Source organism: Drosophila innubila (genome assembly GCF_004354385.1).
Source record: "Drosophila innubila isolate TH190305 chromosome 3R unlocalized genomic scaffold, UK_Dinn_1.0 2_E_3R, whole genome shotgun sequence".
Lineage (NCBI taxonomy): Eukaryota > Metazoa > Arthropoda > Insecta > Diptera > Drosophilidae > Drosophila > Drosophila innubila.
Window position 1 is genome coordinate 31,991,737 of NW_022995380.1, and position 26,365 is coordinate 32,018,101.

Consider the following 26,365-nt stretch of genomic DNA (forward strand, 5'->3'; position numbering starts at 1 on the left):
TAAAAAGTTCTGGGGTAAGTATAGAAAAAATGGACAGTGGTCGATAGTGAGCAGTGATAAAGAATAAACTAAATTTTGAAAATGAATAAAGCTTGATGTAGATTAACATCGGTTAGGTTTAAGAAATAATTTTCGATTTTACAAGTTTCTATTTTAATCAGATATGATGTTTGAAATTTGTGATTTCTGGTACAAAATACTTGACTTATTCGCACTGTGTATAGCCAATTGACAATTGACGGCGAATTGGCCAAGTTCGTCTGAGGTTTTCAGTTGCCTAATGCGCTCCAATTAATGTCTGCCATAACGCCTCAAAGTCAGTCAATGTGAAATGCGCTCAATTTGCAACGAACATGCACTTCCTGCGACTCAAGGGGTGGAGGAAGGGTGGTAGATTGAGAGGGGAGGGTGGCAACAGGTTGCAAGTGTTTGCAGCGGAAGCAATTCAGCATGAGTTGCAGTCAAATTGGTCGGATATGAATGTCTCAATACAGGACTCAATAGGCTGTCAGAAGTGTCAAATGTTGGCAGTCTTGGCCATTAACCATTAGCCATTACCTATTAGCCGTCTTTCTGTTAAACTTGGCCCGTAATTCATTCAGTTACGAGTACGCGCAAATCCCCAACAAATTACCACAAAAGCTTAACAAACTTGAAACTGATTACAAAAGTTGCTGTGAAAAAAGGAAAACCTTCAAGCCAAATCAACAATGCGACAGGAGGCGAAGGAATAAAGCAGGGAAAGCAGAAGGAGAAGAAGATGGAGAGTGAGAAGAAAAAGAAGATGCAAAATTGAGTTTGTGTGTGTTCATTGTTGTTTAAAAGTTTTTGCTTCTTAAACAAGTACACAAATATATACATATATATGTACTATATACGTACATACATACACGTATATACAAATATCTTGCTTCTATATAACTGCCATAATTCTCAATACATTTTTGCTTCTGGCATATTAAAAGTTGTCCCGTAATAGCGATATGATCTTTAACTTTTCAGATACTGATCATAACCTTGTTAGGGATTTGTCTACGCTTCTTCTTGCCACAACGTGTGCCACCAAATGGTTGCAGCAACATCTTTCAGTACGAGTGGATGAAAGATCATTGGATTGGACGTGTAACACCCAATTTGCCGGACTCCGAATGGCACGATGTTGACTGGACAGTGGAATTTTGCTGGCATGGCGTAGATAATGTAATTGAATGCGACTTCGTTAGCATCTCATCCTCATATGAATCCTCGTCATTTCCTCACTTATAGGCAGTGAGTCAGTTGGAGTCGTATCCGTCGACGGCTCTGCAACGCAGTAAATAACAAGGAAGTTGCGAGGCCATTGTGCATTTTGATAGCTTTAAAGAGGAGCTTTCAAAGATTGTGCTCATCGAGATCAATGGCCAAGAGCTCTGCAAAGTCAGCTCATGTGATGGCTCACGTAAGTAGTTCGCCTACTGACAAGCAGAAGAAAATACTCATCCCGTATTCTTAATCAGTTTTGATCAGTCGAGTAGAACGGGTAAAATCGGGGTATAAATCAGTGTGTTCGACTGTCTTGTTGCTGCTTCTGAATAAATTAATAATATTATACATTCGTATTCATTAACGATTCTTTTCGATTTGCAATTGCTGCTGTAAGTTCTTTGCGTCTATGACAGAATAGTTGCTGTATTACCATTCTGAACAGTCGACTTGATATACTCTAGCAGAGGATACTACTAATTAGTCAAGAAATATGTTACGACAGAAAGGAGGTGTGTAAGGCCTTGAAGATATAGACAGGACCATTATGAGTTAGTGTTAGTGTTAGTCACAACACAACTCCGTTTGCTTGGATCTCGATTACAACGACCTTACTAGTTTTCTCATTTTCATACTTTCCTTTGCTTTATTTTGCAGACAACGTCGATACTATAACAGCATCGCGTCAGCTGCACATGTCTCTTATCCCAATCAGGGAGTGGTCCTATGTTCTCGCCCCTCCGCAAAGAGGAACTCAGAGATTGTTGACTTCCAAGCCCTTTCTTTCTTGATTTCAGAAGTTGATCTTTTTGTCAGTGTAGATTAGTGCAGTGTAAATACTATTTTATTATAAAGGACATTAAACAATAAACTTATTTTTGCGTAAGCAAGTGGAACTCATTGAAAATATAATCCGTTGAACGAGAGTAAAGTGTTAATTTATATAAATAACAAAAATAATATTTATTGTAATTATTAAGAAAATTAAGTCTCGCTCATGAATTCTCGTGACTGAATATTGTAATCAGTTCAATGATAATATGTAGAAGTAAAACAAACTGTAATATTTTCTGTAGCGAGTGAGGCACATCGGAACAATAATACATACTAATATTGGGTGCAAAGGCTGTAGTTTTCAATTGGTACTTAGTACATATCCGGATTCTATGTCGCTTGCATTATCAAGACAAACAAATACCTGTTCTCGACTATAAAAGTAGAAAATATTAATCGAGTATTTCACAAAAAGTCGATTTCCAAGCCGTTTATGAGATGATTTGAAATTGACTGAGGTTAATTCTCGATCAAGCACTATCAGCAACAGTTGACAATTGTCAGTACTCAGTTCTAAGTTCTGATGGCGAATATTTTAGAGATTCTAATGCTTTGCTTGCTTGGACTTTGCCTAAGACTCGTTGGGCCACAACGAGTGCCACCAAATGGTTGCAGCAACATCTTCAGGTATAAGATACAGCGTTATCACTGGATTGGAATTGCCACATTCCATCACATTGGCCTACGCGACGTCAAATGGAAGCTGCGATTCTCCGCGCATGGCGTAAATGTGGTAAGTGAATCAGACACGGTTATCGTCATATTTTAAAATTATTTTCTCTTTTAGCCCGGTACTGTGAGTAACTTGTCGCTGTTCCCGAATGACGAGACGGCTATGCGGAGCATGCGAGATGACGAAAGTGCCGAGGTCTTCGTTCGCTTCGATAACTACGAGGATGAGCTACCGAAGATCGTACTCATTGAACTGGATGGCCAAGTTCTCTGCAGAGCCGACTCGTGTGAGTAATTAGTTTCAGTAGAGTTTATTTTTGTTGATTTTGTGTGTACAATTTGATGTGTGTGTCTGCCTAGGGGATAAATAAATAAAATAACATTGATAGAGTTTTCGGACTTATGCACTTAGATCGTTAGCTCCAGCATCTGGACTACCAGGAAGGTCAATCTTATTCAAACGAAATTATAAAACTGAAAGGGATGCTCACGATTCCAGTAATGCACATGTGCCCCCTGCCGTGCTGCCACTGTCAAGAGAACAGCCAAAGTGTCTGAATGTCTATCTACTACTTACACATTCGTCTCTTTAACATTTTAATTACTCGGTTCTTACTTCTTACTATTTAAGACGAAGCTCCTTCGCACGAGTATTCTCCTGAGTTGCACCTGACTTTTTCACAAGCGATGGCACAGCCAAAATCTAATGCTCCACAACGTTTACCACCAAATGCCTGCAGCAACATCTTTAGGTATGAAAAAGTGGGTAATCATTGGCTTGGAATTGTCACTATCAATGGAAACGCACTTCAAGATGATTCCTGGACACTGAAATTTTCCTCGCGTGGAGTCGATAAGGTCAATGACTTCTGCTGGGTTACAATTTGTTCGCTATTAATATAAATTTTTCTAATGTATAGCCCGGTACTGTGAGTAGATTTAGGACGTACCCGAACAAGGAGACGCAGCGCATGCATGATGGCGGAAGTGATGAGCTCTTCGTGCGCTTCGATAACTACGAGGATGAGCTACCGAAGATCGTACTCATTGAACATAATGGCCAAGTTCTCTGCAGAGCCGACTATTGTGAGTAACTATTTGTAGTTTAGCTTATTTTTGTTGATTTTTTGATTTTACACTTCGATTTGTGTGTTTGCCTATTGGATACGATCAGCCTTATAAATATTAATGATCAGTGAATATTTCATTGTCGCCAGTTGGTTTGACTGTCTCAACCAATGAACAAAAATAAATTATTGAATCCAAATTTCTAAACAGCTTTCATAACTCAAGTCAAAGTGCGGGAGAAGATCCCCGAATTACTTTACTTACTTGACTGTCTATCTCCTATTTTTTGTAATTTAATGGATAAGTTTAATTTGCGTTTTATTCTTTATGAGCTTTAAAACATATTTACGACAAATTGGCAGATAAATATATATTTTTATTTTACCTAATACGTGACTGTTCACCTTTCGCTTGGCAGGATGGGAATCGAACCCATTTATTCCGAACTATACAAATTCTATTTGACTCTAACCATAGAACTACTACCTATATATTCATCTCTCTTACATTTAAATTGATTAGTTCTTACATAAAATATAATCCTTATTTTTCGTATTCTAGATGAAGCTCCTTCGTCGACATCTACTCGTCAATTGCATTTGCACCTGTCTGTTTCATCGTCTACGCCAACAACACACGAGGTTGCACAGCCAAAACCCCAGAGTCAGCCATCATTAAACCCATTTTTACATTCCGGTGGGAATAGCAATCCTTTTTTTTCGGCCATTTCAACCGCAAAACCTATTGTAATCGTGGCGCCAAGATCTCAAGAACCAGAGTCAGTGGACTGTGGAGTAATTGGATACTCATATTTGCAGCGTGGAGGAGACAATGTGTATCGGGGCCAGTATCCCTGGCTGGCGGCTCTTTATCACGACAAACGTTTGGATGCCAGCACGCTCGAGTATAAATGCGTCGCTACAATAATCTCTGGACGCACAGTAATAACTGCGGCACATTGCATTTTTAAAAAGACTCCAGATCAGATGAGGGTCTATGTGGGACGACACGATATATCAGTATATCCGGAGAAGGATGCCACTGTGATGGAAGTGGAAAGCGTGAAGACCCATCCAGACTTTGTGGGAGATACCACTCCCGATTCAGATTTGGGTCTATTGGTGCTCACCGAGCGTGTGACTTACTCAGCCTATGTGCGTCCCATCTGCCTGTGGACCAGCAGTACCTTCTTGGGCGTCGAGGACGATGAACTGATGGTCGTTGCCGGTTGGGGCGGCAATGGCACACTCGAAGTAACGCAAATCCCTACAAAAGTCAACGTGAGACCCGTCTCCAGGGAGCAGTGTATACGTGAAATGGTCACTTCCAGGGACTTCCTCACACCACGCACGTTCTGTGCCGGAAATAGTCAGGGACATGGTCCTTGTCTGGGTGACTCGGGAGGAGGATTGATGTTGCTGCGCAACAATCGCTGGATAATACGGGGAATTGTTTCGCTGGGACAAAGTGGGGCTAATGGATGCGGTTTAACACGCTACGCCGTTTATTGTGATGTTGCCAGGCATCTTAGCTGGATTGAAAATAACATTGTTAGTTGAAAACTAGTCGGAAAGGCTATAGTTAAGGTCCCAACCTTAGAATAGCCGTTACTTATTTCAATTTATATTCAAATACTTTATGGAAATTACTACCTAATAAAAACTACCTAAATAACAAAGCGGTCTGATAAATTAAATACAGTAAAGTATTAAAAATGCCATTTTCAAAACTATTTAGCACATTAATATGCGATTTTTAAGGCGGTCTGCCCGATTCAATAAGCAACCAATTCCAACTACAAATTTAACAGATAAGCTGAAAAATTACTATGAAATATCATTTTAAAAGTTGTTTTTGGAAAAGTGTCATCTAAAAATAACACTTGTTCTATTCACAAATTTTTTTATGTGAACAGCATTTGAGATTTATGTTTTTAACGTTTGCTTGCAATTCGATTTTTTTTCAGGGACAGATAAAGTTGGAGATGCATTTTATCTATCTAAATTCCTACGCTTGCATTACCTAGACTAAAGAGAGGATGGTACAAACCCCATACAAAACTTGTCCTCATCTATGCAAATCAAACGGGTATTTCTCGGAACGGCGATTGTCAAGAGAATTCACGTTGCGAGATAAGATTTAATATACTGAGTTTAGTTCTCGATCGAACGCTGACAGCGACAGTTCTCAGCTCACAGATCTGATGGCTAGCCTACAGATACTGGTCCTAACCTGGTTTGGACTTTGTCTACGCTTCGTCTTGCCACAACGTGTGCCACCAAATGGTTGCAGCAACATCTTTCAGTACGAGTGGATGAAAGATCATTGGATTGGACGTATAACACCCAATTTGCCGGACTCCGAATGGCACGATGTTGACTGGACAGTGGAATTTTGCTGGCATGGCGTAGATAATGTAATTGAATGCGACTTCGTTAGCATCTCATTATCATATTACTGCTAACCTTTTCCTCATTTACAGTCAGGTACTGTAAGTAATCTGGAGCCGTATCCTACGACGGCTTTTCAGCGCAAGCAAGATCTCGGAAGTGGCGAGGCTTTTGTGCACTTCGATTACTTTGAAAATGAGCTTCCAAAGATTGTGCTCATCGAAATAAATGGCCAAAAACTCTGCACAGTCAGCTCATGTGAAGGGTCATGTAAGTAGTTGATCGACTGAAAAATAGAAGAGAATACTTATCCCATATTCCAAATCAGTTTTGATCAGTCGAGTAAGTCCGGTGAAATCGGGGTATAAGTTAGTGTGTTCGACTATCTTGTTTCTGCTTCTGAATAAATTGATGACTTCAAGCATCCGTATTCATTAACGATTCAATTCAAATCGCAATTGCGGTTGTAATTTGTTTGCTTGTATTGAAAAAACATAGGTATTACTACAGGTACAGTGAGCTTATTTGTCCCTCCCACTTATACCCCCTTATCAAATGATCAATATCAAATAAATATAACGGTAGTTAAGCTAAGTTTTTCGCTAGCGCTTAAAAGTGCGCAGTAATTTGTTTATGGTAGTAGCTGAACTATGTATCTATATTATGAAACAGGTATCTCTTAGTCGGGGTTTCGACTATGGCGATAATATATGTTTTCTTACCTAAAGAATATCCCATTACTTTTTTCATTAAAGCATCCCGTTCAACAGCAACTCGTCGGATGCGAATGGCTCTTGGGCCGAACGAAGGTTCGGCTGAAGCAACGGCAACAGCATATAGCGGGTTTTCGGTTCGAACTTTCGAGCCCCAAATTGCGTCCAGACGTAACTGGGGAGAAAGTCGCGGCCCGAGAATCCCAAATTTCGGCGGGAATAATAATCCTTTTCATTTCACAAGTACCAGTAGGAAACCTTTCGTAATCGTTGAAGCGCGTCAGAATCCAGGAGCAGCGGAATGTGGACTGGAGGGATTAAGTGCCTTGCAGATCGGAGGAGAGAACGTGACGAGAGGTCAGTATCCTTGGATGGCGGCGCTTTATCACGACATAAGTTTGGATCCCAGAACGATTGAGCTCGATTATAAATGCGTCGCTACATTGATCTCTCGACGCACAGTGATAACCGCGGCACATTGCATTTATGGAATAACTCCAGACCAGCTGAGAGTCTATGTAGGACGTCACGATGTGACGGTACATCCGGAGAAGGATGCCACGTTGATGGCGGTAGAGAGTGTTAAGACGCATCCGGACTTTGTGGGAGATATATCTCCCGATTCAGATTTGGGTCTCTTGGTGCTTAAGGAGCATGTGGAATATTCAACCTATGTGCGTCCCATCTGTCTGTGGAGCAGCAGCACCTCGCTGGACATCGAAGACACTGAAAAGATGGTCGTCGTCGGATGGGGCAATGATGGAAAGAGCCCAGAGCCAACGAAACTACCGATGAAAGTCGACGTGAGACCCGTCTCCAGCGAGGAGTGTCTACGGGAAATGATCACGGCCAGGGACTTCCTCACACCACGCACGCTCTGTGGCGGGAACAGTCAGGGACATGGTCCTTGTCTAGGTGACTCGGGAGGAGGATTGATGGTGCTGCGGAACAGTCGTTGGATGGTGCGGGGAATCGTCTCGTTGGCTCAGCGATCGGGGAATTCATGCGATCTGTCGCGCTACGTCATCTATTGTGATGTGTCTAAGCATCTCGACTGGATTGAGAGGAATATTGTTAGGTGATGAGAAGGTCAGCAAACAGTTAACCATAAGTTAGGAACATGAACATCGAACAGTCAATTCACATATTTTCAAAAGCTGCCTGCTTACCTCAAAAACAGCAAAAATTTATATCTCATCGGTTTCTTTCTTCAGCGAAAACATTTTCGGAGCACTTGTTTTATTTTTCTATTGAGTACAATAAATGTCTGGGCTGTAGCGATTTAAAATTAATTATGAGATATGTATCTGTCAAATGAGCAGATAATTATAGTTGACAAAAATTGAACAAATATTACTATCATAAGCATTTGGTTATAATTTTTGAGAGCTGATCTTAAAAAAAAAAAAATAAAGTACTATTTTCTGCAAACACTTTTAAAACTCTTTTATTTTCGCTTTGTATTAAGGAAGTAAATATTTCTGATAAAGCTGAGAACTTGTGCTAAGAGCGTGGGGAATACCCCTGACGCAAATACTATAAATTCATACACAAGTGATAGAAAATTATAAGATGAAAAACCAGTTTAAAGACGAGAGAGAACGACAGTGATCACAATCACAATCAAAACATAAACAAAAACAATTGTAGGCTGATTAGAGTAAAAGCACGTTTCATTCAAGCATATATGATAAGTTCGATGATTGAGTGTATATATAATATTGACCCATGAACCGGCTATTTTTGTGCTTGCATAATCTAGGCAAGGGGACGAGGGAATTGGGCAAAGCCCCAACGAAATACCTGTCCTCAGCACAAGCATCATCTCAGCAAAAAGAAGAGAGAAGGAGAGGAAGAGATCAAATGGAAGAGAGAGTGAGAGATCAATCGGGTATTTCACAGAACCTCGATGATCAAGCCAATTCACAATTCGAGATGATTTTCAATCTACTGAGTTTAGTTCTAGTTCGATCGCTATCAGCGACAGTTGACAGTTGTCAGTTCGCAGCTCTGATGGCGAACATCTTAGAGATTCTACTCCTAACCTTGTTTGGACTTTGTCTACGGTTCGTTGTGCCACAACGTTTGCCACCAAATGCCTGCAGCAGCATTTTTCACTATGAGAGGCAGGGTGATCATTGGATTGGACATATCACACCCAATCAAATAGGTCTAAGCGATGTTAACTGGAAGTTGAAATTTTCTTCGCATGGCGTAGATGGAGTAAGCGGATCCCGCGTGCTTCCTATACAACCCTCATCTTAATAATTCATTTATCTTCTGCATAGCCCGGCACTATAAGTAACTTGGGGCCGTACCCGAACAGGGAGACGGCTCTGCAGCGCATGCACGATGGCGGTACTGCCGAGACCTTTGTGCGCTTCGATAACTACGAGAATGAGCTACCGAAGATCGTGCTCATCGAACTGAATGGTCAAGAGCTCTGCACAGCCAATTCTTGTGAGTACCTAATTTTAAACCGAATTTAGTTGCAATGCTCCTACGTGGTTCTTGCGGATTAATTTGGTTTTAGATTTGTATTATCTCGATCGATTAAGAAACAAACATTTGATTTATACCTGAATCATTTGAGTACAAAAGAACCTAAACAAAGACCAATTGTGTTCAAAAGTGATTTGCCTTTGCGAAAGTTTGACCCGTTATTTTGCGGAATGTGTTTTTGATAATGATTTGGTTTTAAATTTTAATTCACACTCCAACTTTGTTCATTTTGAAATAAAATTGATATTTTTTTAAATGGATATCTCAAATTTGAACATGTAAAGCTTTTGAAAACTGCACAATTGACACAGTTATCAGACCTATTGGAATTAGAGACTGTGTGACTACAACTGTAATATTTCTGAAGAAATCACTCCTTTCTTCTATTGAGTTACATTTTTCTTAACTGTGCTATAGATGGAGCTCCTTCGTCGTCAGCTACTCGTGAGCTGCACCTGGCTGTTTCCTCGACGACAACAACAACAACAACCCATGAGGTGAAACAACCCAAATCTGTCGTGTCACAACGTTTGCCATCAATGGGTTGCAACATCTTTAAGTATGAAAAGCAGGGAGATCACTGGATTGGACATGTCACTCCCACTCGGAACGGACTGCGAGATGTTAACTGGAAACTGAAGTTTTCCTCGCATGGCGTCGATAAGGTCAATGAATCGTGTTTCGTTCAAAATGCTTTTCTCATCTTAATAATACATATTTCTAATATATAGCCTGGTACTGTGAGTAACTTGGGGCCGTACCCGAACAGGGAGACGGCTCTGCAGCGCATGCATGATGGCGGAAGTGCCGAGCTCTTCGTGCGCTTCGATAACTACGTGGGTCAGTTACCGAAGATCGTGCTTATCGAACTGAATGGTGAAGTACTCTGCACAAGCAGTTCATGTGAGTAATTAATTTCAGTTGAGCTTGTTTTTGTTGTTTTTGTTGATTTTACACTTCGATTTGTGTGTTTGCCTATGGGATACGATCAGCCCTATAAATATTAATGATCAGTGAGTATTTCATTGTCGACAATTGGCTGATTTGATTTGTTGACTGTCGCAACCAATAAACAGAAATAAATTATTGAATCCATATTTCTAAACAGCTTTCATAACTCAAGTCAAAGTCAAGTGGAGAAGATTACTGAATTACCTTAATCACTTGACTGTTTATCTCCTTTTCTTTCGTAATTTAATGAATAAATTTAATTTACGTTTTATTCTTTATGAACTTAAAAATATATTTATGACAACTTGACGGATAATTATATATTTTTATATATAATTAATTATATATATTTCACCTACCTGTCTGTTCACCTTAAGCTTGGCAGGATGGGGAATCGAATCCAGTTATTCCGAACTATTAAAGTTATATTTTGACTCTAACCATAGAAACATGAGACCACCTGTCTACTACCTACAAATTCATCTGTCTTACACTTTAATTGATTAGTTCTTACTTAAAATATAATCCTTATTTTTCGTATTCTAGATGAAGCTCCTTCGTCGACATCTACTCGTCAATTGCACCTGTCTGTTTCATCGTCTACGCCAACAACACACGAGGTTGTACAACCACAGCCCCAGAGTCAGCCATCATCAAACCCATTTTTACATTTCGGTGGGAATAGTAATCCTTTCCTTCCGCGGAGGACCACCAAAAAACCTGTGGCAGTTGTGGAAACTGTGGCAGTTGTGGGAACTCGTCAAGATGCAGGAGCAGAGGAGTGTGGAGTGGAAGGATTCGCTGGCTTGCAGATTGGAGGAGAGAATGTGCCTCGGGGACGGTTTCCCTGGCTGGCAGCGCTTTATCACGATACAAATTCGGATCCCACAACGATTGAGCTGTCCTACAAGTGTGTGTCCACACTGATCTCTGGACGCACAGTGATAACGGCGGCACATTGCATCTATGGATTAACTCCAGCTCAGCTGAGAGTCTATGTAGGACGTCACGATGTGACGGTACATCCGGAGAAGGATGCCACGTTGATGGCGGTAGAGAGTGTTAAGACGCATCCGGACTTTGTAGGAAATCTTGTGCCGGACTCAGATTTAGGTCTCTTGGTGCTAACGGAACATGTGACTTACTCAACCTATGTGCGTCCCATCTGCATGTGGACCAGAAGCACCTCGCTGGGCATCGATGAGAGTGAGCAGACCGCCGTCGCGGGTTGGGGCACTGATAGCACCTTGAAGCCGACGCGCTTTCCCACGACGGTCAACGTGAGACCCGTCTCCAGGGAGCAGTGTCTACGTGAAATGGTCACAGCCAAGGACTTCCTCACACCTCGCACACTCTGTGCCGGAAATAGTCAGGGACATGGTCCTTGTCTGGGTGACTCGGGAGGAGGATTGATGGTGCTGCGGAACAATCGTTGGATGGTGCGGGGAATCGTCTCGTTGGCTCAGCGATCGGGGAATTCATGCGATTTGTCGCGCTACGTCATCTATTGTGATGTGGCGAGGCATCTCAGCTGGATTGAGAAGAATGTTGTCAGATGAAATGACAGTTAACAAACAGTTACAAATAAGTTAAGAAAATAAAAATAGCGCTGCCTGTTTAACAAGTAATTCCCACGTTTATGTAGGGTGGGGTGTGGTTAGGGGTGTGTTGGGTATGGAGAGGGAAAGAGCGGAATTGTGGGCGGAGAATGTATCCAATACTTATCACTCAAGAGCACTCAGTACGAGTATTTCCAGTTTCCGCTTGGCATAACTGACTCAACTGACAAGTTGAGAAGATGGAAATTGAGATGGAAACTCACTGAGTACTACTGAGCACCACTAAGCACCACTTAGCACCACTAAGCATCGCTCAGCTGCTTGCTATTTAGTTATATTCTCCTATTGATGCTTGTCGCGTGTGCTCGAAAAACTTAGTCAAGTTTTCTATTGCTATTGTTATTTCCATTTCCAATTCAAATTCAATTTTAATTGAAGGTTTCAATAAATTCCCCAAATGAACTTGCAACGTCTTTCTCAACTGTCTTTTCTGCCCCTGCTGTCGCTGTTACTTCCCTTTTCCGGTGGTCAACAGTTGCCGGATAATGCCTGTGCTCAATATTTTCAATACCTTCAGTCCGGCATTAGCGGCCTTTACGGCGAGTTGACGCTCGCCCTGCAAAATGGCCGCAATCGCATCGATATGAGATTCTCGCAGCGGGGAGCACAAGATGTGAGTACTTCGAGTCGGAAAAATTGGATTCTGATACGATTATTGATAGATTCACATTCCATTCCATTACATTACTTGTATATAGTATTCCATTTCAATTTATTTCATTGTATTCCAATACATTGGGTTTTATTAAATGAATTTACATTACATTCCACTCCAATCCAATCCAATCCATTTCATGTCATTATATTATGTTCCATGCCACTGTATTCCATTCCATTCTTTTCCATTATATTTTCCTACGTCTTATTCCATTGTGTTCCACTTCCATTTATTTAATTCTGTTCCATTCGGGTGCATTACACTAACATGAAATTCCATTCCATTTTGTTTATATCAAAATCAGTTCAGTCCATTTAATACTGTTCCATTCCATCACGTTCCAATCTATAACATTTTAATTACGTTTAAATCATTTTTTACCACTCCACATCATAAGATTGAATTATGTTCCATTCCATTCCGTTCCATCTTTAGCAAGCTGTTGTTGGCGCTCTGCTCCCGCATCCGGATGATGCCACCGCACGTGCTAATTTTCAGGCCGCCAAGTTTCGCCTTAGTCTCTGGCCAGATGCAACAGGTGTACTCCCCAAACTCACAGCTTTGGCCTTCAACAACGTCCCACTCTGTACGGGCAGTGAATGTGAGTAATCCTCATGGACTTCTGGGAGTACAAAAGTGAGAGCTAACTGAGAATTCTTCACAGATCCTCCGCCCAGCAGCTATTTTAATCGCTTCTATGAGATCCAATTTAATAGTCGTCAAGTGACTGCTCCCGTTGTGTTCAATGGATTCGGAGCAAGTCAGTCCGATGTGAAGATTAAGATTATCAATGCACCCATTGGCAAAGAGCTGTCAGAAGATGACATTCCAGACTTAATCGCCAGTTGGATCAACGAAAAACCCTCTACTTCAGTTGCTGTCCGACCGACTTGGTCAACTGGAATCCCTACTGCAATTATGCCCTGGCCAAGTCCAGCAACACCAGCAACAACAACCAAAACAACAGTATCCGTACTGCCAGCTGTACCAGCTGTGATTCCGTCGATTCCGTCGATTCCGACACCATTTAATCCAATTTTGGGGGTGCAATCGAGTTCGTTTGTGTGTGGAGAAGAAGGCACGACCACCCCTTTTATTCAAAGGGGAGTGGAGTTCCCGAGGGGCAGGTATCCATGGCTGACGGCCATCTTTCACAAAGAGAACTTTGCACTCGCCTTCAAATGCGGCGGATCGTTGATCTCCGAGACTATGGTGATCACAGCGGCCCATTGCGTCTACAAGATAAAGGAAGATCGCGTCGTCGTGTCGATGGGTCGCTATGATCTGGACAACTACCATGAAGAAGGCGCCGAAGGACGGGATGTACTGCGCGTTGTAACGCATCCAGACTATTCCTCCCTGGTCCAAAGTCAGCCCGATGCGGATATTGCACTGGTGACACTTCATCGACCCGTCAAGTGCGTAAGACGATGATATTGATCAGAATCGATTAAAAGACCCTATGCTTAAAGAGTAGATCTCAGAAACCATAAGAGCTAGAGGCACTAAATTTGGTATCTGTACTTCTGTAGATCCTATCAGATCAAGTTTATTTTAGAATTTGAACACGGCACTGAAAATAGACTATTATTAAATTATAACATAATTTTTCTTTACTTAAAGAGTAGATCTTATAGACCATAAGAGCTAGAGTCGCTAAATTTGGTATGTACACTACTGTAGATCCAAAGCAGATCAAGCTGGTTTTAGAACTTGACCACGTCCCTGAAAATAGAATAAAAACTAATTATAAGATCAGTTTTTAAGATTACGAATTTCGGTACGCATGATAAGTACTTTTATTTTTTCTTGTTTTCAAAATTTCGTCACAATCGAATAATAAACTCAAAGGTTAAGTCAATTTTAGAAAAGTAGTTTTTATAGACAGGGTCTACTATTTTGAACTAATGACTTTCTCTCCTTCTCCTGCAGCTTCAATGACATCATTCGCCCGATTTGCCTGTGGGAATCCGAAGAGAGTGAAGTGAGTGTCGAAACTGGCTCCATTGCCGGCTGGGGAACGGATGAGCTGGGTAATTCAGTGACCCGGTATCCACGAGTTGTCGAGGCGAAGATTGCCAGCGGGGCGGAGTGTGCTCGCAAGTGGAAGGGACCAAAGCTCATGGAGCGCACTCTCTGTGCCGGCAATCTCGATGGCTCCGGTCCGTGCCTTGGCGATTCCGGCGGAGGTCTGATGATCAAGCGCAACAATCGCTGGCTACTCCGGGGCATAGTCTCCCAGGGAGAACGCAGCACCGTCTTGCACTGCAATCTCGATCAGTACGTGCTGTACTGCGATGTGTCCAAGCATTTGACTTGGATCCGTCAATTTGTAAAGTCAAACTAAGAAATATTAATAAATATATTAAATAACCCAACAAATCTGTCAAAAGTGGTTAAGTTATCTCCATTGCGACTTAGATCAGATTACAACACGTGCTGTAGGAGATTCATTCAACAGGGAAATTAATAAATGCCATATAATGACGCCCTCAAATAACAATTTACAATGTTAACTACGTACTATGACAACATCTTCAACGTTTAAATGCAAACATTAAGCGCAGGGAAATTAAATATTTGCATTATTAGCTATAGCTTATATATGAAAGAATTCCTAAGAGTTATGTCGACTCTCGAATGCTCTCTTGGCTTGTAAAACGAGTTATATTTCACTTTTTTTAAACAGGTTATAAGATTAAATATTCAAGTAATGTATTTTCCATCAAAGGAATACAATATTCTAAAATCGAAAATATATTCTTTAATTAAATTTTGGCATTCATTTTTTAAAAGAAGTTGTATGTTGCACATTGTTTTTTTAGCGTCAACTAAGGCCAGAACATCAATAAAATTTTATATTATCTTTAAAAGAAATGTAACACTAAAAAAATAATTTTAATTTTCAAAACTACAATAAATGTAATTTTTGAAATATACATTTCCAGCGATTTTACAGCCGTTAGGAGCTAACAATTTTTCAAAATCTATACTAAATTTTCTATATGCCTATACGTGAGTCATTCATATTACAGCATTATATATAGAAACTATAGTATTTAATATACTCGTAAATTCCAGGCGTGTTTGTGATCTTAAACCCAGAAATTGTGTAATGATTTGAAAAATATTTGTAAATTTATAGTATAACAATTTAATAGTTACAAGTCTCATAGTTTAGTTCAATGATCCAACTGAAGTGAGTAGCTAAGTCAGTGGGAAACTATCCGGTTCCACTTGGAAGCAATTTCGATCGACACTCTCTGATCGATGAGATTGGCTTTAAATGATCACAAATAAACGCAATTCATTCGCTGCTCGATTCTCAGAGCGTGAGGTTGACTTTCCAAGTTGTGCTCTAGTTAAATACTCGGTTCGATTATCGGTTTATTGGATTATCAGTGCGAGAGTGTAACGAGAATACGAGAATACGGAATCGTGATGGAAAAGTTACTTTTACTGCCCGGAATATGGCTAACATTGCTCTATTTAGTATCTCCTGGTTCAACTCAACATTTACCACCTGTTACGTGTCAACATTTCGATTATTTATCATTTAATGGTCAGTTTATTGGACACATTTCCATAGAGCTCGATCCGCTCTTTCAAGAAAATAATCTTGTCGTGGAGTTCTCACAGCGTGGTGCCTATGATTGGGTAGGTAATCAGATATATATACAATATAAAGTGCATTCCGTCTCATCGAATATTCATGATCATTATTCTCCTCTGCTCTTATCACACATTGACCCCTCGCATTAACAGTTTACTTGGCAAAACACAGAGTCAATAAATTAAATGCCTAATTGACTATGCCAATCTGGGAGAATCTGAGTGCCTTTGGAAGATTTCCAGAGAATTTGCGATTATAAATAGCCGTGAGAGTGTCTGTGAGTGTGTCAGTGTGTGTGTCAAGTGGTTGGCTTTCGTTGTGCTTCTTTTTATTCAATGCTCATAATTGTGTAGTTATTTCTTTTTGCATTCAGCACAACCTGTTTTGTGGTAAGGTTTTTGTTGGTTTTACCAAGCGAATTGTAGATCCCCGGGCAATATAATAAGAGTTCAACCAGTCGAAGCGAAATGTAAATACTCTATCGGAATGCAGTATTATTTATTTATAAATTACTGGACTAGGGCACTAAATCAAATTTTTTTTTTTAAATTTTTATATTTTATTTATTTATGTATTTTATTATATAACATAACATAACATTTTTTGGGTTTCTTGTTTCCTCTACTCATCTCCTGCTTCTTTGCTATGTCTGTATATATATTTTTTCAGAGTTATGTTGGCAGCTTATCGCTGTGGGATGATCAGGCGACAACCACATTGAATATTCGAAATGGTAATCCCGTAAACTACCGCGTTGACTTTCCCATTCCCTCGAGTCCACCGAAATTGACACAGATCAAGCTCAACAATGTGCTGATCTGCAATGCACCACATTGTAGGTAATTCCCCTTTGTTGAGCTGTATATCTATTTAATTAACACCTCTTTCGATTCTCTACCAGATGGACGTCCTCGCACGGCAATCTCCTTGATGCACACGCTTCGTTCTTCAGTTTCTCCTCTGTCCTTTTTGCCCAGTCCACAGAGGTCTTCTTCCTGGCAGTTCCAGCCAAATCGTCAGGAGAATCCACCCTTCTTCAATACACAAGTACAGGAATATACAACTCCCCGAGTGCAACCTATACAGAGAGTACAGCCCAAGCAACCTGTTCCACAAATTCAACCTACAGAAACTCAAGCGGAGTTCGGATTTAACAATACAGTGGAGCCAAAGATTTCAGAGCCTGTGACTGCGATTTGTGGACGTGAAAGAGTCACGACAACACCGTTAATTTTCCGAGGTAAGCCCCTGGAACGTGGTCAGCTGCCCTGGCTGGTGGGTCTCTTCGAGAGGAATCAGGATCATGCTCTCATCTTCTTCTGTGGCGGCACTTTAATCTCCTCCACGACGGTGCTCTCCGCGGCCCACTGCTTCAGTTTTCCTGGACGGGATTTGCCTGCCAGTAATGCAGTCGTCTCCCTGGGACGGAACACCATTGATCTGGTTTCGGAGGGAGAACTCAAAGATGTCGCTCAGCTGCTCATTCACGATCAATATAAGCCCTCAGAGTTCACAAAAGCGGATCTTGTGCTTATCCGAATGGCCAGCGCTGTGACGTAAGAAGACCACCAAAGTTATCCCAAGAAATGTTTTCCTAACTTGTTTACTTCGACAGATTCACTGACTACATTGTGCCTATTTGCCTGTGGAGCGAGAATTTCCCGCTGCAACTGGCGTCGGGCTATAAGGCCTATGTGGCCGGTTGGGGAGCAGATGAAACCGGAAATGTGAATACTCAGCTATCCAGAATAACGGATACGGATATTGTGAGCGAGTCGAACTGTCTGCGAGAGTTGCCAAGTCTCCTGGTGCAATCAAATACACTCTGTGCCAAGAAATCGGGAGCGGGTCCTTGTGCCAGTGATGGAGGCGGTGGTCTGATGCTCCGGGAGAACAATGTATGGCTATTAAGAGCAGTCCTCTCGGTTGGTCAGCGCAAAGAGAACACCTGTGATCTGAACAAACCTGCTGTCTACACCGATGTGGCCAAACATATAGCCTGGGTGCGTCAAAATATCTGGGAATAACTACTCCTAGTTCTACACAACAATGCCAAAAGAAAGAGATAGTAACAGAGAGACAGAGAGAGAGAGAGAGAGCGTGTATTTATAATTTTAAATTCTTCCTATAGTTAATTTATAAATGTAAATAAAGTGACGGAAGATCCACGGGTCGAATACGTCATCAGCGTATACTTAATATGCAAATTAAAATGCCAAGTATGAAAACAAGCTCATTGACAATAATAAATAGATAATAAATGTATAAAAAAATAATAAATACTGTATATGATTAATCTTAGTCTAGCAAAAGAGCGAAATAAAACAATCTGATTATGCACAAATATAATATACATTCATATTTGAAGAGAGGGAAAGAAACAAAGGTTTACTGAGTGTAAATTAAGAACAAATGTAACTCGCTTGGCTAAGAGAGTCTTGAAGAGATAACGAAATCCAGAGAGTGAGAGAGAGAGAGAGAGACTGGTTCTTGTCTCTTGCCATCAATTCTCATCGATCGCTGAGCTGTTTTCATCATCAATGGGAAGTCAGTCTTCACTTGGCACTCTTTGAATCCGGTCTGAATATTTGTGTTTCGCGTCGACTGTAGAAATATTGGAATTATAAAATGAAACAGCTACAAATATCGTTCCTTCTGTGGCTAACAACTTTAACAGCTGGTCAGCAGGTGCCACCTATTGCCTGTCCACAGTACTTTGAGTATCTATCCTTTAATCGGGAGTTTGTGGGTCGCATTACCATACAACATGATCCACAATATCAGGAAAATACAGTCAGGGTGGAGTTCTCACAACGCGGTCTTCTCGGTTCGGTAAGTGAAAAACAGGGGAAATACGCGTACTACATAAATAGTTTCCTGTTTTTTTTTCCTTATCAAATAGGAATTCTATTAACAGCTGCAATGTTTTTCTCCCTTATCAAGTATTGACCTCAAACTTTGATTGCATTTTTGATTTTCCCATTAGCAAACGCAAAACTAAAGATGTTAGTTATTAGACATACAACTAAATTCAGATCAGATCAAGCTTAAATTTAGCTGGTAAAAGTCAAATAATTGATGCAAGATTTTAAAGTTCAAGTTTCTAGATTTCAAGTTTAAATATATATAATATTGACTTACAAACAGTGGGTCTCAGCTTTAATGACCCTCTATAAATGTAACAACTTTTGAATGAATTTTTTTTTAAATGGGAGGAAGATTAAAATAATAGCTGATATATTAATAAATGTTAAAACTTAAGCTAATTAATTTCATTTTTTTTAAATATATATTATATGAAAATTAAGCAATAAAAAGCAACCACAGATAATAATGAATTAATAAGGAATTTGATAGGCAGTTAAATGATAAAATGTATAAAATGTACTCATGATTACGATTTTAACATAACAATGCATATAAACAACTTTCGAATTTAAGCAATCTATAAAAAAATTAAATTTGTAACTTGGTAAATCTTGTTATCAATCCCAATAGTTATTTATTTATTTATGCTAATAGCTGAATAGATGTGAATTTAGTCAATTCCACGCGCTGCTCTCATACAAATCTCAGATTGAGTAATAATATAAATACACATATATATTACTACGCAAGTTTATCGCTCTGTCTCTATCTTTCATTCTTTCTGTCCCTAACTTTCTTTCTCTGTCTGTCTGCCTAGAACTACAGATCTCAAAGCAGTGCAACCGGTTTAATGTCATTTGTTATGATTGTTAAGTTTACATTGCTGTGATAAATCTTGCTTGTTGAGCTTCTAATAATAAAACCGCAGAAAGGTGTAGGTTTTACCAGTTTGATTTATTATATATATAGATGGATATCGCAGCTGGACATATAAATTCTTTAAACTTAATGTCACTTCATGTTGAATAACATCAAAACGCAATCGGAAATTACAAAAATAAATAAATAATTCTAATGGGGAATCCTCTTAATCCCTTGAAATAATGGAACTTTCATTGCAGAGTTACGTTGGCAGCTTGTCACTCTGGGATGACGAGGAGACAGTCAAGTATAAGCTGCGGAATGGACATCCCATTCAATATCGCGTGGACTTTCCCACACCTGGAGTACTGCCCAAGTTGACGCTCCTGATGATCAACGATGACGTTCTTTGCAGAGCCTCTCCATGTAAGTTTTCAATCTGAATTTATTGAACAAAAAGTGAATCGGTTAATAATCGGCTATTTCGGCACGATTTTAGTTTTTTGGATTCGACAAAGTAAAAATGAGTTGTTTGGTTCAGGGTTTCAGTTAAGGCTAATAATTTCAATCGGTTAAAATAGGTGAAGATTAACGGTTTCGGTTACGGCTTTAATACCTATTTAAAACTTTTCTATAAATATAAAATAGTATTCTTTTTGTTTAAATCTATAAAAAGAAACTCGTTTTAAGTTTTCTAAAAAAAATCGTTATTACATTTTTTTTCCAAGCACTGTAAGACACTAGAGAGAGTCCATATTATTTCGTATTTAACAACATTCTTCTTATAAGATAATTAATTAATTTATTTTTTCTCTTACAGATCCTCCCAGCAGCGTTAGTCTCTCTCTGTCGCACTCACTGCGCTCCACCACGGTACCACTGTTCAGTGCAGGTCCACAAAGACCGCAGTTCATTCCCCAGTTTCCACGGCAAGATCAAGGCCCGCAGCGACCCACGTGGCAACAGGAAGACAGACGCGTTCCTCAAGCGCCAGTTCCCGCTCCAGTTCCAGTTCCAGCTCCACAGCCTGTGGCAACTCCCGCTCCAGCGCCTGCACCAAGACCTGCCAGTCCCAGGCCAACAACAGCTCCAGTCACTGGTGGCCAGGACCTCGTCCAGCTGAGTGGCATCTGTGGACGGGAGAAGTCCGTCACTTCCCCGCTCATCTTCCATGGGACTCAGGTGGCCCGAGGTCAGCTGCCCTGGATGGTTGCTCTGTTCGAGCGTGTGGAGAATGGCATCTCCTTCTTCTGCGGTGGCACACTTATTTCCGCCTCCACTGTGGTGAGCGCAGCACATTGTTTCCGCTTCGGGAGTCGCGATCTGCCGGCGAGTCGAGCAGCAGTCTCCCTCGGCCGCAACACCTTGGATCTTGTGTCGGCAGGGGAACTGAGACAGGTCTCAGTGCTGACAATCCATGAGGAGTATACGCCCGATAATTACACAGATGCCGATATAGCGCTACTCAGGCTGGCATCTCCAGTAAGGTGAGTCTTCAGACATAAGCCGGGAAGTTTATCAGCAAGCAAAATGATATGCGTAAAGCACATATATTCTTCAAAGGTCTGACCAACTTCAAACTTGCATAGCTTTGACAAAACTAAGCCAATTTACAAACGGTCTTTCCTGTTGGTTCTGATATCAATGCTAAGGGTCCCCCCTTTGAAATTTTGAAATTTTAAAATTTTAAATCTCAAGTTATCAGTTTTAATCAACTTCTTATATCAAAACTAGTATAGAACAACACTTAAAATTTGATTCCGAGAAGTATCATTTTTTTGTTAAAAATCATGTGAAATCGGACAAAAATTTTGGTTTGTAAAGTTGCTAGGTCAAAGGTTGAACCAACTTTAAACTTCCATAACTTTATCAAAACTAAACCGATTTTAAAACGGAATGGCATTTTGATCATGATTTAGCCTCTACGTTCATTCTGCATTCAAATTCGGGTAAGAAATTATTTTTGGTCTTTTTCTGCCGGTTTTGATATCAATGCTAAGGGTCCCCCTTTGAAATTTTGAGAATTATAAATCTCAAGCTTTCACTTTTAATCAACTCCTTATATAGTAATTAGTATAAAACAACACTTTAAACTTGATTCTGAGAACATAAAATTTGACTTGTAAACTAGGTCAAAAATTAGGTCAAAGGTTGGACCAACTTCAAACTTTTAAAGCTTTGTGAAAACTGAACCGATTTTAAAGTGGAATGTCATTTGGATCATTATTCGGCCTATATTTTTTTTCAGCATTCAAAGCTTATATAATTTGAAAAACAAAATTTTGTCCATTCAGATATTGCTTTATAAATTTAAAAATTGTAAGTAACAAGATCTTAAAATTTTCCCAAATTTCTCTCCCTCAGTTTTGGCGACTACATCAAGCCGATTTGCCTGTGGAACGAGAACTATCTTCTGCAGTTGCCCTCGGGCCACAGGTCCTATGCGGCAGGTTGGGGCGCCGATGAGCTCGGCAATGCGAATACCCGACTGGCCAAAATGACGAACACGGATATTGTCACCGAAACGGAGTGCTTGCGTCGTCTTGCGGAAAGCAGCAAGCGAGTGACGTCCCGTACAATTTGTGCTATTAACAAGCAAGGAGCAGGTCCTTGCACCGGCGACTCTGGAGGCGGACTCATGTTGCAGGAAAACGATGTGTGGCTGCTACGGGGCGTAATATCGGCGGGATCACCTAGTCTGGCCAATCGCTGTGATCTGTCGAAGCCCGTGATCTACACGGATCTGGCAAGGCACATCACTTGGCTGCGACAGCATATGTGGTTCTAAGTTCACTTCTTTGTATACCCTTGTAGAGGGTATTCTCATTATTATTACAAATTTACAAGCTAGTCTCTTAGTTTTTGAAGCTCTTTTGATAAGACGTGGTTCGGGACCAACTTTTGTCTGCAGGCAGTACATGTGTGGGAAACGGCCGGATGGGCTCACCATGTCGTTTAGCAGTCATAAAAACAATTACAGCAAAATTAAATTTTATTTGTTTTTACGATGCTTAAACTAAGAAGTGTTATGTATCCTGACCCAATGTTTTTTTGAAATCGCTTCACTTTAAATAATAGTTTCCATAGGAACGAACTGTGACTGTCTTGTCGACTCGATAAACACAACTTTAATATCGGTAAGATTAGATTAAGTAAATAAATATAAATAAATAACTAAATAAATAAATGATATTGTATTGTTTACACCAACTTACATCCCCATACTGTACCTTTTTATTATTATCAAACAGTCAAAGTAAATTTTTCATTCTTTCTGTATATATTCGTCAGGAATATTATTAAGAAATCTCGTTTCGTACTAAACCTGTATTTTCAACCGATTGTTCCTATGGTAGCCATACGATATAGTGGTCCGATCCAAAAATTACAAAAAAATTGATCTTTTCTATTCTATTCTAATCTATTTATATAATCACACGAAAAAAGCCTCTACTCGAGGTAAAAGTCGAGTGACGAAAGCATATTTTGGCCCCAAAATTTCTGGTATCCAAATTTGTGACGAACAAAATTAAGTTTAATAACTCGAAAACTCAAATATTGCTCTGCAAGGGTATTAAAACTTCGGCGTGCCGAAAATTAAGAGATAAATATTATTCATGTTGTGATAGTGAGAGACAGAGCTTTCGTATTGTGTGTCAAAATAAATGCTCAGCTTTAGCCTTAGACGAAATGGAAAATTGAAAAATTGCCAGGCGAGTGCAATTTGTCAGTGCTGGCAATTTAGTTTCATTACATGCACTTCTGGCTGTCACATGGGCGCGGTAATGAGGCTAAATTGCGGGCAAGGGTGAAAAAACGCGCACGGAACGCGCAAGAAACGCATGGAAAACGCGCGAATGGCACAACAGGTGCTAAGCGTGCGATAAACTGTCGCTCTCTACCACTCTCTCTTTACGCTCTCTCTCCCTCTCTCTCGTTTTGAGAAAGCTCTCGCTGCTCTCTCTCGCTCTGCGCTGCGCAGCTTGCACGCTTGTGTCATGAATTTCCTGTTGAATCGTCGTTGACTTTGGCAGTTAGTCGCGCCTGAAATCGCTACAGAAATTGTTGCATACCGCACGGCACTGGCAAATGAACGCGCACGGCATTCCTGCCGCTGCTCGGCCTTTTAATCGGCACACCCGCTTGGTGTTCGTGCTCGTGCTCGTGCCTCTTAGCGGACAGTCAACGTTCAGCCTTCGATTCGCACAGTTCGCAGTTCGTCGCGGCAGCAACAGCTCTACTTGCAACAGCAACAACTAAGGCACCTGCCTCTCTACGTGTGTGTGTGTGTGTGTGCGTGTGTGTGTGTGTGTCGATCAATCGCTGTCATTGTCGCTGTTATCGTTGTTATCGCGCGCCAAAATTAAACTGATAATCATACAATCAACTCAAAATTGTAACGTTTCATTTTAATAATTGATATTTTGGGAACTTTGGAAAATATGCAATTTACGTTTGGGGAAATGGAAAATGCGCATGTGAAATAATGGAAAATGCGGCAGTTTTAGCTATATGCTTGCTAAAATAATAACAACTAATACAAGCCACTAAAGGAAACAAATTAAAAATGCCATGCCGCAGCTGCTGGGCAAATTGTTGTCGAGTTTGAAAAGCACACGGACTTTTGCACGGCCAGCAACTGGTCAAGTTATTGTACTACCCATATCCTTTCCCGTTTCCGTTTCCGTTTCCGTAACCGTTGCCCAATTCATTTAGCATGACAAATTCCGTGAGTGCCGCAACTGCCATAGCAGCCCTCGCTGCAGCTGCAGCGGCGGCAACAGCAGCGGCAACCAACAGCCACAGCAACAGCAGCATCAAATTGAGCAACCACGGCAGTCCACTAACTGGTGACAGTGGCAGCACTGGCAGTGGCAACGCTGGCAACGACAGTGGCAACCACAGCGCATTCCTATTGGCCGCCGATCACCTGCCGCTTCAGCTGACGACCGCCAAAGTGGATCAGGATTTTGAAATCGATATTCAACTGCTCACAAATGGCTATGACGGAACCACGGTAAGTGAAGTTTTAAACAAGAGGGGAACAGTGGAAGAGGGAGGAATACTCTATCTACATAGTAATGGTAATCAAAAGAAAACAATTTGATTTCAAGCATTGAATAACTAGTAATGAAATGTAGAATATGGTATATGGAATACTCTATCTGTACAATATGAGTTACATAAATTACAATGGCTTATAAAATGAAATTCTTAGAAATTAAAGAGCCAATTCATCGATTTTCAATTTAATTATACGAGTAGTAGAATTTAAAAATATGGAATATGGTATGGAAAACTCTAGCTAGTAATGTTAATTCAAACCGAATATCAAGTTTAAATTTTGATATCGAATTGTGGATTCATCGGGAAAATTATTTGACTTTCACTAAAAATTTTTATATATTGATAATATGAGAATATGTTATAAGATCTTTTTCAAGTGATGTCAACATAAATTGAACACAAATTTTTAAAATAAAAACATTGTTAACAAAAAACTTGTTAAGTGATTTTTTTATTAATGAAATTTATAGTTATGTACATAAATTTAAGCTAAACATGAATTTTAATTTAATTGTCGATTCATGATAATATTTCATAATATTTTTAAATATTGAATATATTCGATACATCGATATATTGATGCAGTTTTACATTACATTAGCTCAGTAACTATGAATTAATGTGCATCGATTGTGCATTCGGTTATTGGTTTCGGTATTTCAGGATTCCGCTTTGCCAGCTTTATGTCCATAGAATGTGCTCGTTAAATTATCCTTTTGCTTGCACAAAAGATGCAGGTGTCCTCGTTGTTGTTGTTGATGTTGATGTTGTTGCTGTTATTGCTTTAGCTGCTATTGTAATTTACTGTTTGATCGACTACAACGGCCAACAGCCATCAGTTAAGAGCCATCAACCGTTAACCGTCAACCGTCAGAAGCGAGAAGCTTTTATGAACGTCATTTTTATTACGGACACACGTTCATAATATCCTCAAACATTGTTGCCCCGATTGCTTGTGGTTTATGGTGCGTATGCGTAATAAATATCAGCACTAGCCTTTAACTATCCAATGTTCCAATATGTTGTCAAAAACAAGCGACAACAAAATAATAGCACAAATTTCAAGCCAATTTCTATATACATATATTCACTCTTAATTCCGAGTTTTAATTAATTGAAGTAATCTTCAGATATGATAAATCAACAGTTGCGCTGTTTAATCGATTTCTGATTTCAGCTGTCGAATTGTCGGTTAATCTCAGCTATTTATTTATTCAATAAATATTTTACAATGCTGCGAAAATCGATTATAATTTCATTACCCCTACGATACTTGATGAATCCTTGATAAATGTTGTGAAACGCGG

General features: G+C 40.1%; 6 protein-coding genes across 7 annotated transcripts; all 6 read left to right on the forward strand.

The window, feature by feature from the left end:
* Positions 1 to 5,992: 5,992 nt before the first annotated feature.
* On the forward strand, positions 5,993 to 8,352 carry LOC117792889 (serine protease gd-like). The gene is made up of 3 exons (XM_034633198.1): positions 5,993 to 6,232; positions 6,299 to 6,476; positions 6,962 to 8,352. The coding sequence occupies exons 1-3, from the start codon at positions 6,020 to 6,022 to the stop codon at positions 7,999 to 8,001; spliced, it is 1,431 nt and encodes a 476-aa protein (XP_034489089.1). The 5' UTR covers positions 5,993 to 6,019; the 3' UTR covers positions 8,002 to 8,352.
* A 547-nt stretch (positions 8,353 to 8,899) lies between these two features.
* On the forward strand, positions 8,900 to 12,000 carry LOC117792885 (serine protease gd-like). Of its 2 annotated transcripts, none has more exons than XM_034633193.1 (5): positions 8,900 to 9,142; positions 9,208 to 9,379; positions 9,839 to 10,086; positions 10,153 to 10,324; positions 10,919 to 12,000. In XM_034633193.1, the coding sequence occupies exons 1-5, from the start codon at positions 8,933 to 8,935 to the stop codon at positions 11,929 to 11,931; spliced, it is 1,815 nt and encodes a 604-aa protein (XP_034489084.1). In that variant the 5' UTR covers positions 8,900 to 8,932; the 3' UTR covers positions 11,932 to 12,000. The 2 variants fall into 2 exon arrangements, with proteins under 2 accessions (XP_034489084.1, XP_034489085.1); XM_034633194.1 differs by having other exon boundaries at positions 9,035 to 9,139; positions 9,205 to 9,379.
* Positions 12,001 to 12,236: 236 nt separating this feature from the next.
* On the forward strand, positions 12,237 to 15,149 carry LOC117792886 (clotting factor B). The gene is made up of 4 exons (XM_034633195.1): positions 12,237 to 12,604; positions 13,085 to 13,250; positions 13,314 to 14,067; positions 14,582 to 15,149. The coding sequence occupies exons 1-4, from the start codon at positions 12,389 to 12,391 to the stop codon at positions 14,994 to 14,996; spliced, it is 1,551 nt and encodes a 516-aa protein (XP_034489086.1). The 5' UTR covers positions 12,237 to 12,388; the 3' UTR covers positions 14,997 to 15,149.
* An 815-nt stretch (positions 15,150 to 15,964) lies between these two features.
* Positions 15,965 to 18,334, forward strand: LOC117792888 (serine protease gd). Its single transcript, XM_034633197.1, has 4 exons — positions 15,965 to 16,306; positions 16,932 to 17,097; positions 17,164 to 17,818; positions 17,878 to 18,334. The coding sequence occupies exons 1-4, from the start codon at positions 16,091 to 16,093 to the stop codon at positions 18,287 to 18,289; spliced, it is 1,449 nt and encodes a 482-aa protein (XP_034489088.1). The 5' UTR covers positions 15,965 to 16,090; the 3' UTR covers positions 18,290 to 18,334.
* A 484-nt stretch (positions 18,335 to 18,818) lies between these two features.
* On the forward strand, positions 18,819 to 23,215 carry LOC117792887 (putative serine protease 42). Its single transcript, XM_034633196.1, has 4 exons — positions 18,819 to 19,094; positions 20,252 to 20,417; positions 20,812 to 21,478; positions 22,356 to 23,215. The coding sequence occupies exons 1-4, from the start codon at positions 18,891 to 18,893 to the stop codon at positions 22,777 to 22,779; spliced, it is 1,461 nt and encodes a 486-aa protein (XP_034489087.1). The 5' UTR covers positions 18,819 to 18,890; the 3' UTR covers positions 22,780 to 23,215.
* Positions 23,216 to 24,080: 865 nt separating this feature from the next.
* LOC117789555 (dopamine receptor 1-like) lies at positions 24,081 to 25,098 on the forward strand. Its single transcript, XM_034628586.1, has 2 exons — positions 24,081 to 24,178; positions 24,765 to 25,098. Exons 1-2 carry the CDS (start codon positions 24,081 to 24,083, stop codon positions 25,096 to 25,098), a joined length of 432 nt encoding a protein of 143 aa, XP_034484477.1.
* Positions 25,099 to 26,365: the final 1,267 nt, after the last annotated feature.

Coding starts and splice junctions, on each gene's coding strand:
- LOC117792886 (XM_034633195.1), top strand. CDS start 12,389: ATGAACTTGCAACGTCTTTCTCAACTGTCTTTTCTGCCCCTGCTGTCG. Junction 13,251..13,313: donor ACTCTGTACGGGCAGTGAAT/GTGAGTAATCCT, acceptor AATTCTTCACAG/ATCCTCCGCCCAGCAGCTAT. Junction 14,068..14,581: donor ACACTTCATCGACCCGTCAA/GTGCGTAAGACG, acceptor CTTCTCCTGCAG/CTTCAATGACATCATTCGCC.
- LOC117792887 (XM_034633196.1), top strand. CDS start 18,891: ATGAAACAGCTACAAATATCGTTCCTTCTGTGGCTAACAACTTTAACA. Junction 19,095..20,251: donor AACGCGGTCTTCTCGGTTCG/GTAAGTGAAAAA, acceptor CTTTCATTGCAG/AGTTACGTTGGCAGCTTGTC. Junction 21,479..22,355: donor AGGCTGGCATCTCCAGTAAG/GTGAGTCTTCAG, acceptor TCTCTCCCTCAG/TTTTGGCGACTACATCAAGC.
- LOC117792885 (XM_034633193.1), top strand. CDS start 8,933: ATGGCGAACATCTTAGAGATTCTACTCCTAACCTTGTTTGGACTTTGT. Junction 9,143..9,207: donor CTTCGCATGGCGTAGATGGA/GTAAGCGGATCC, acceptor TCTTCTGCATAG/CCCGGCACTATAAGTAACTT. Junction 10,325..10,918: donor ACTCTGCACAAGCAGTTCAT/GTGAGTAATTAA, acceptor TTCGTATTCTAG/ATGAAGCTCCTTCGTCGACA.
- LOC117792889 (XM_034633198.1), top strand. CDS start 6,020: ATGGCTAGCCTACAGATACTGGTCCTAACCTGGTTTGGACTTTGTCTA. Junction 6,233..6,298: donor GCTGGCATGGCGTAGATAAT/GTAATTGAATGC, acceptor CCTCATTTACAG/TCAGGTACTGTAAGTAATCT. Junction 6,477..6,961: donor CAGCTCATGTGAAGGGTCAT/GTAAGTAGTTGA, acceptor TTTTCATTAAAG/CATCCCGTTCAACAGCAACT.
- LOC117789555 (XM_034628586.1), top strand. CDS start 24,081: ATGAACGCGCACGGCATTCCTGCCGCTGCTCGGCCTTTTAATCGGCAC. Junction 24,179..24,764: donor CCTCTTAGCGGACAGTCAAC/GTTCAGCCTTCG, acceptor TGCAGCTGCAGC/GGCGGCAACAGCAGCGGCAA.
- LOC117792888 (XM_034633197.1), top strand. CDS start 16,091: ATGGAAAAGTTACTTTTACTGCCCGGAATATGGCTAACATTGCTCTAT. Junction 17,098..17,163: donor GATCTGCAATGCACCACATT/GTAGGTAATTCC, acceptor ATTCTCTACCAG/ATGGACGTCCTCGCACGGCA. Junction 17,819..17,877: donor CGAATGGCCAGCGCTGTGAC/GTAAGAAGACCA, acceptor TTACTTCGACAG/ATTCACTGACTACATTGTGC.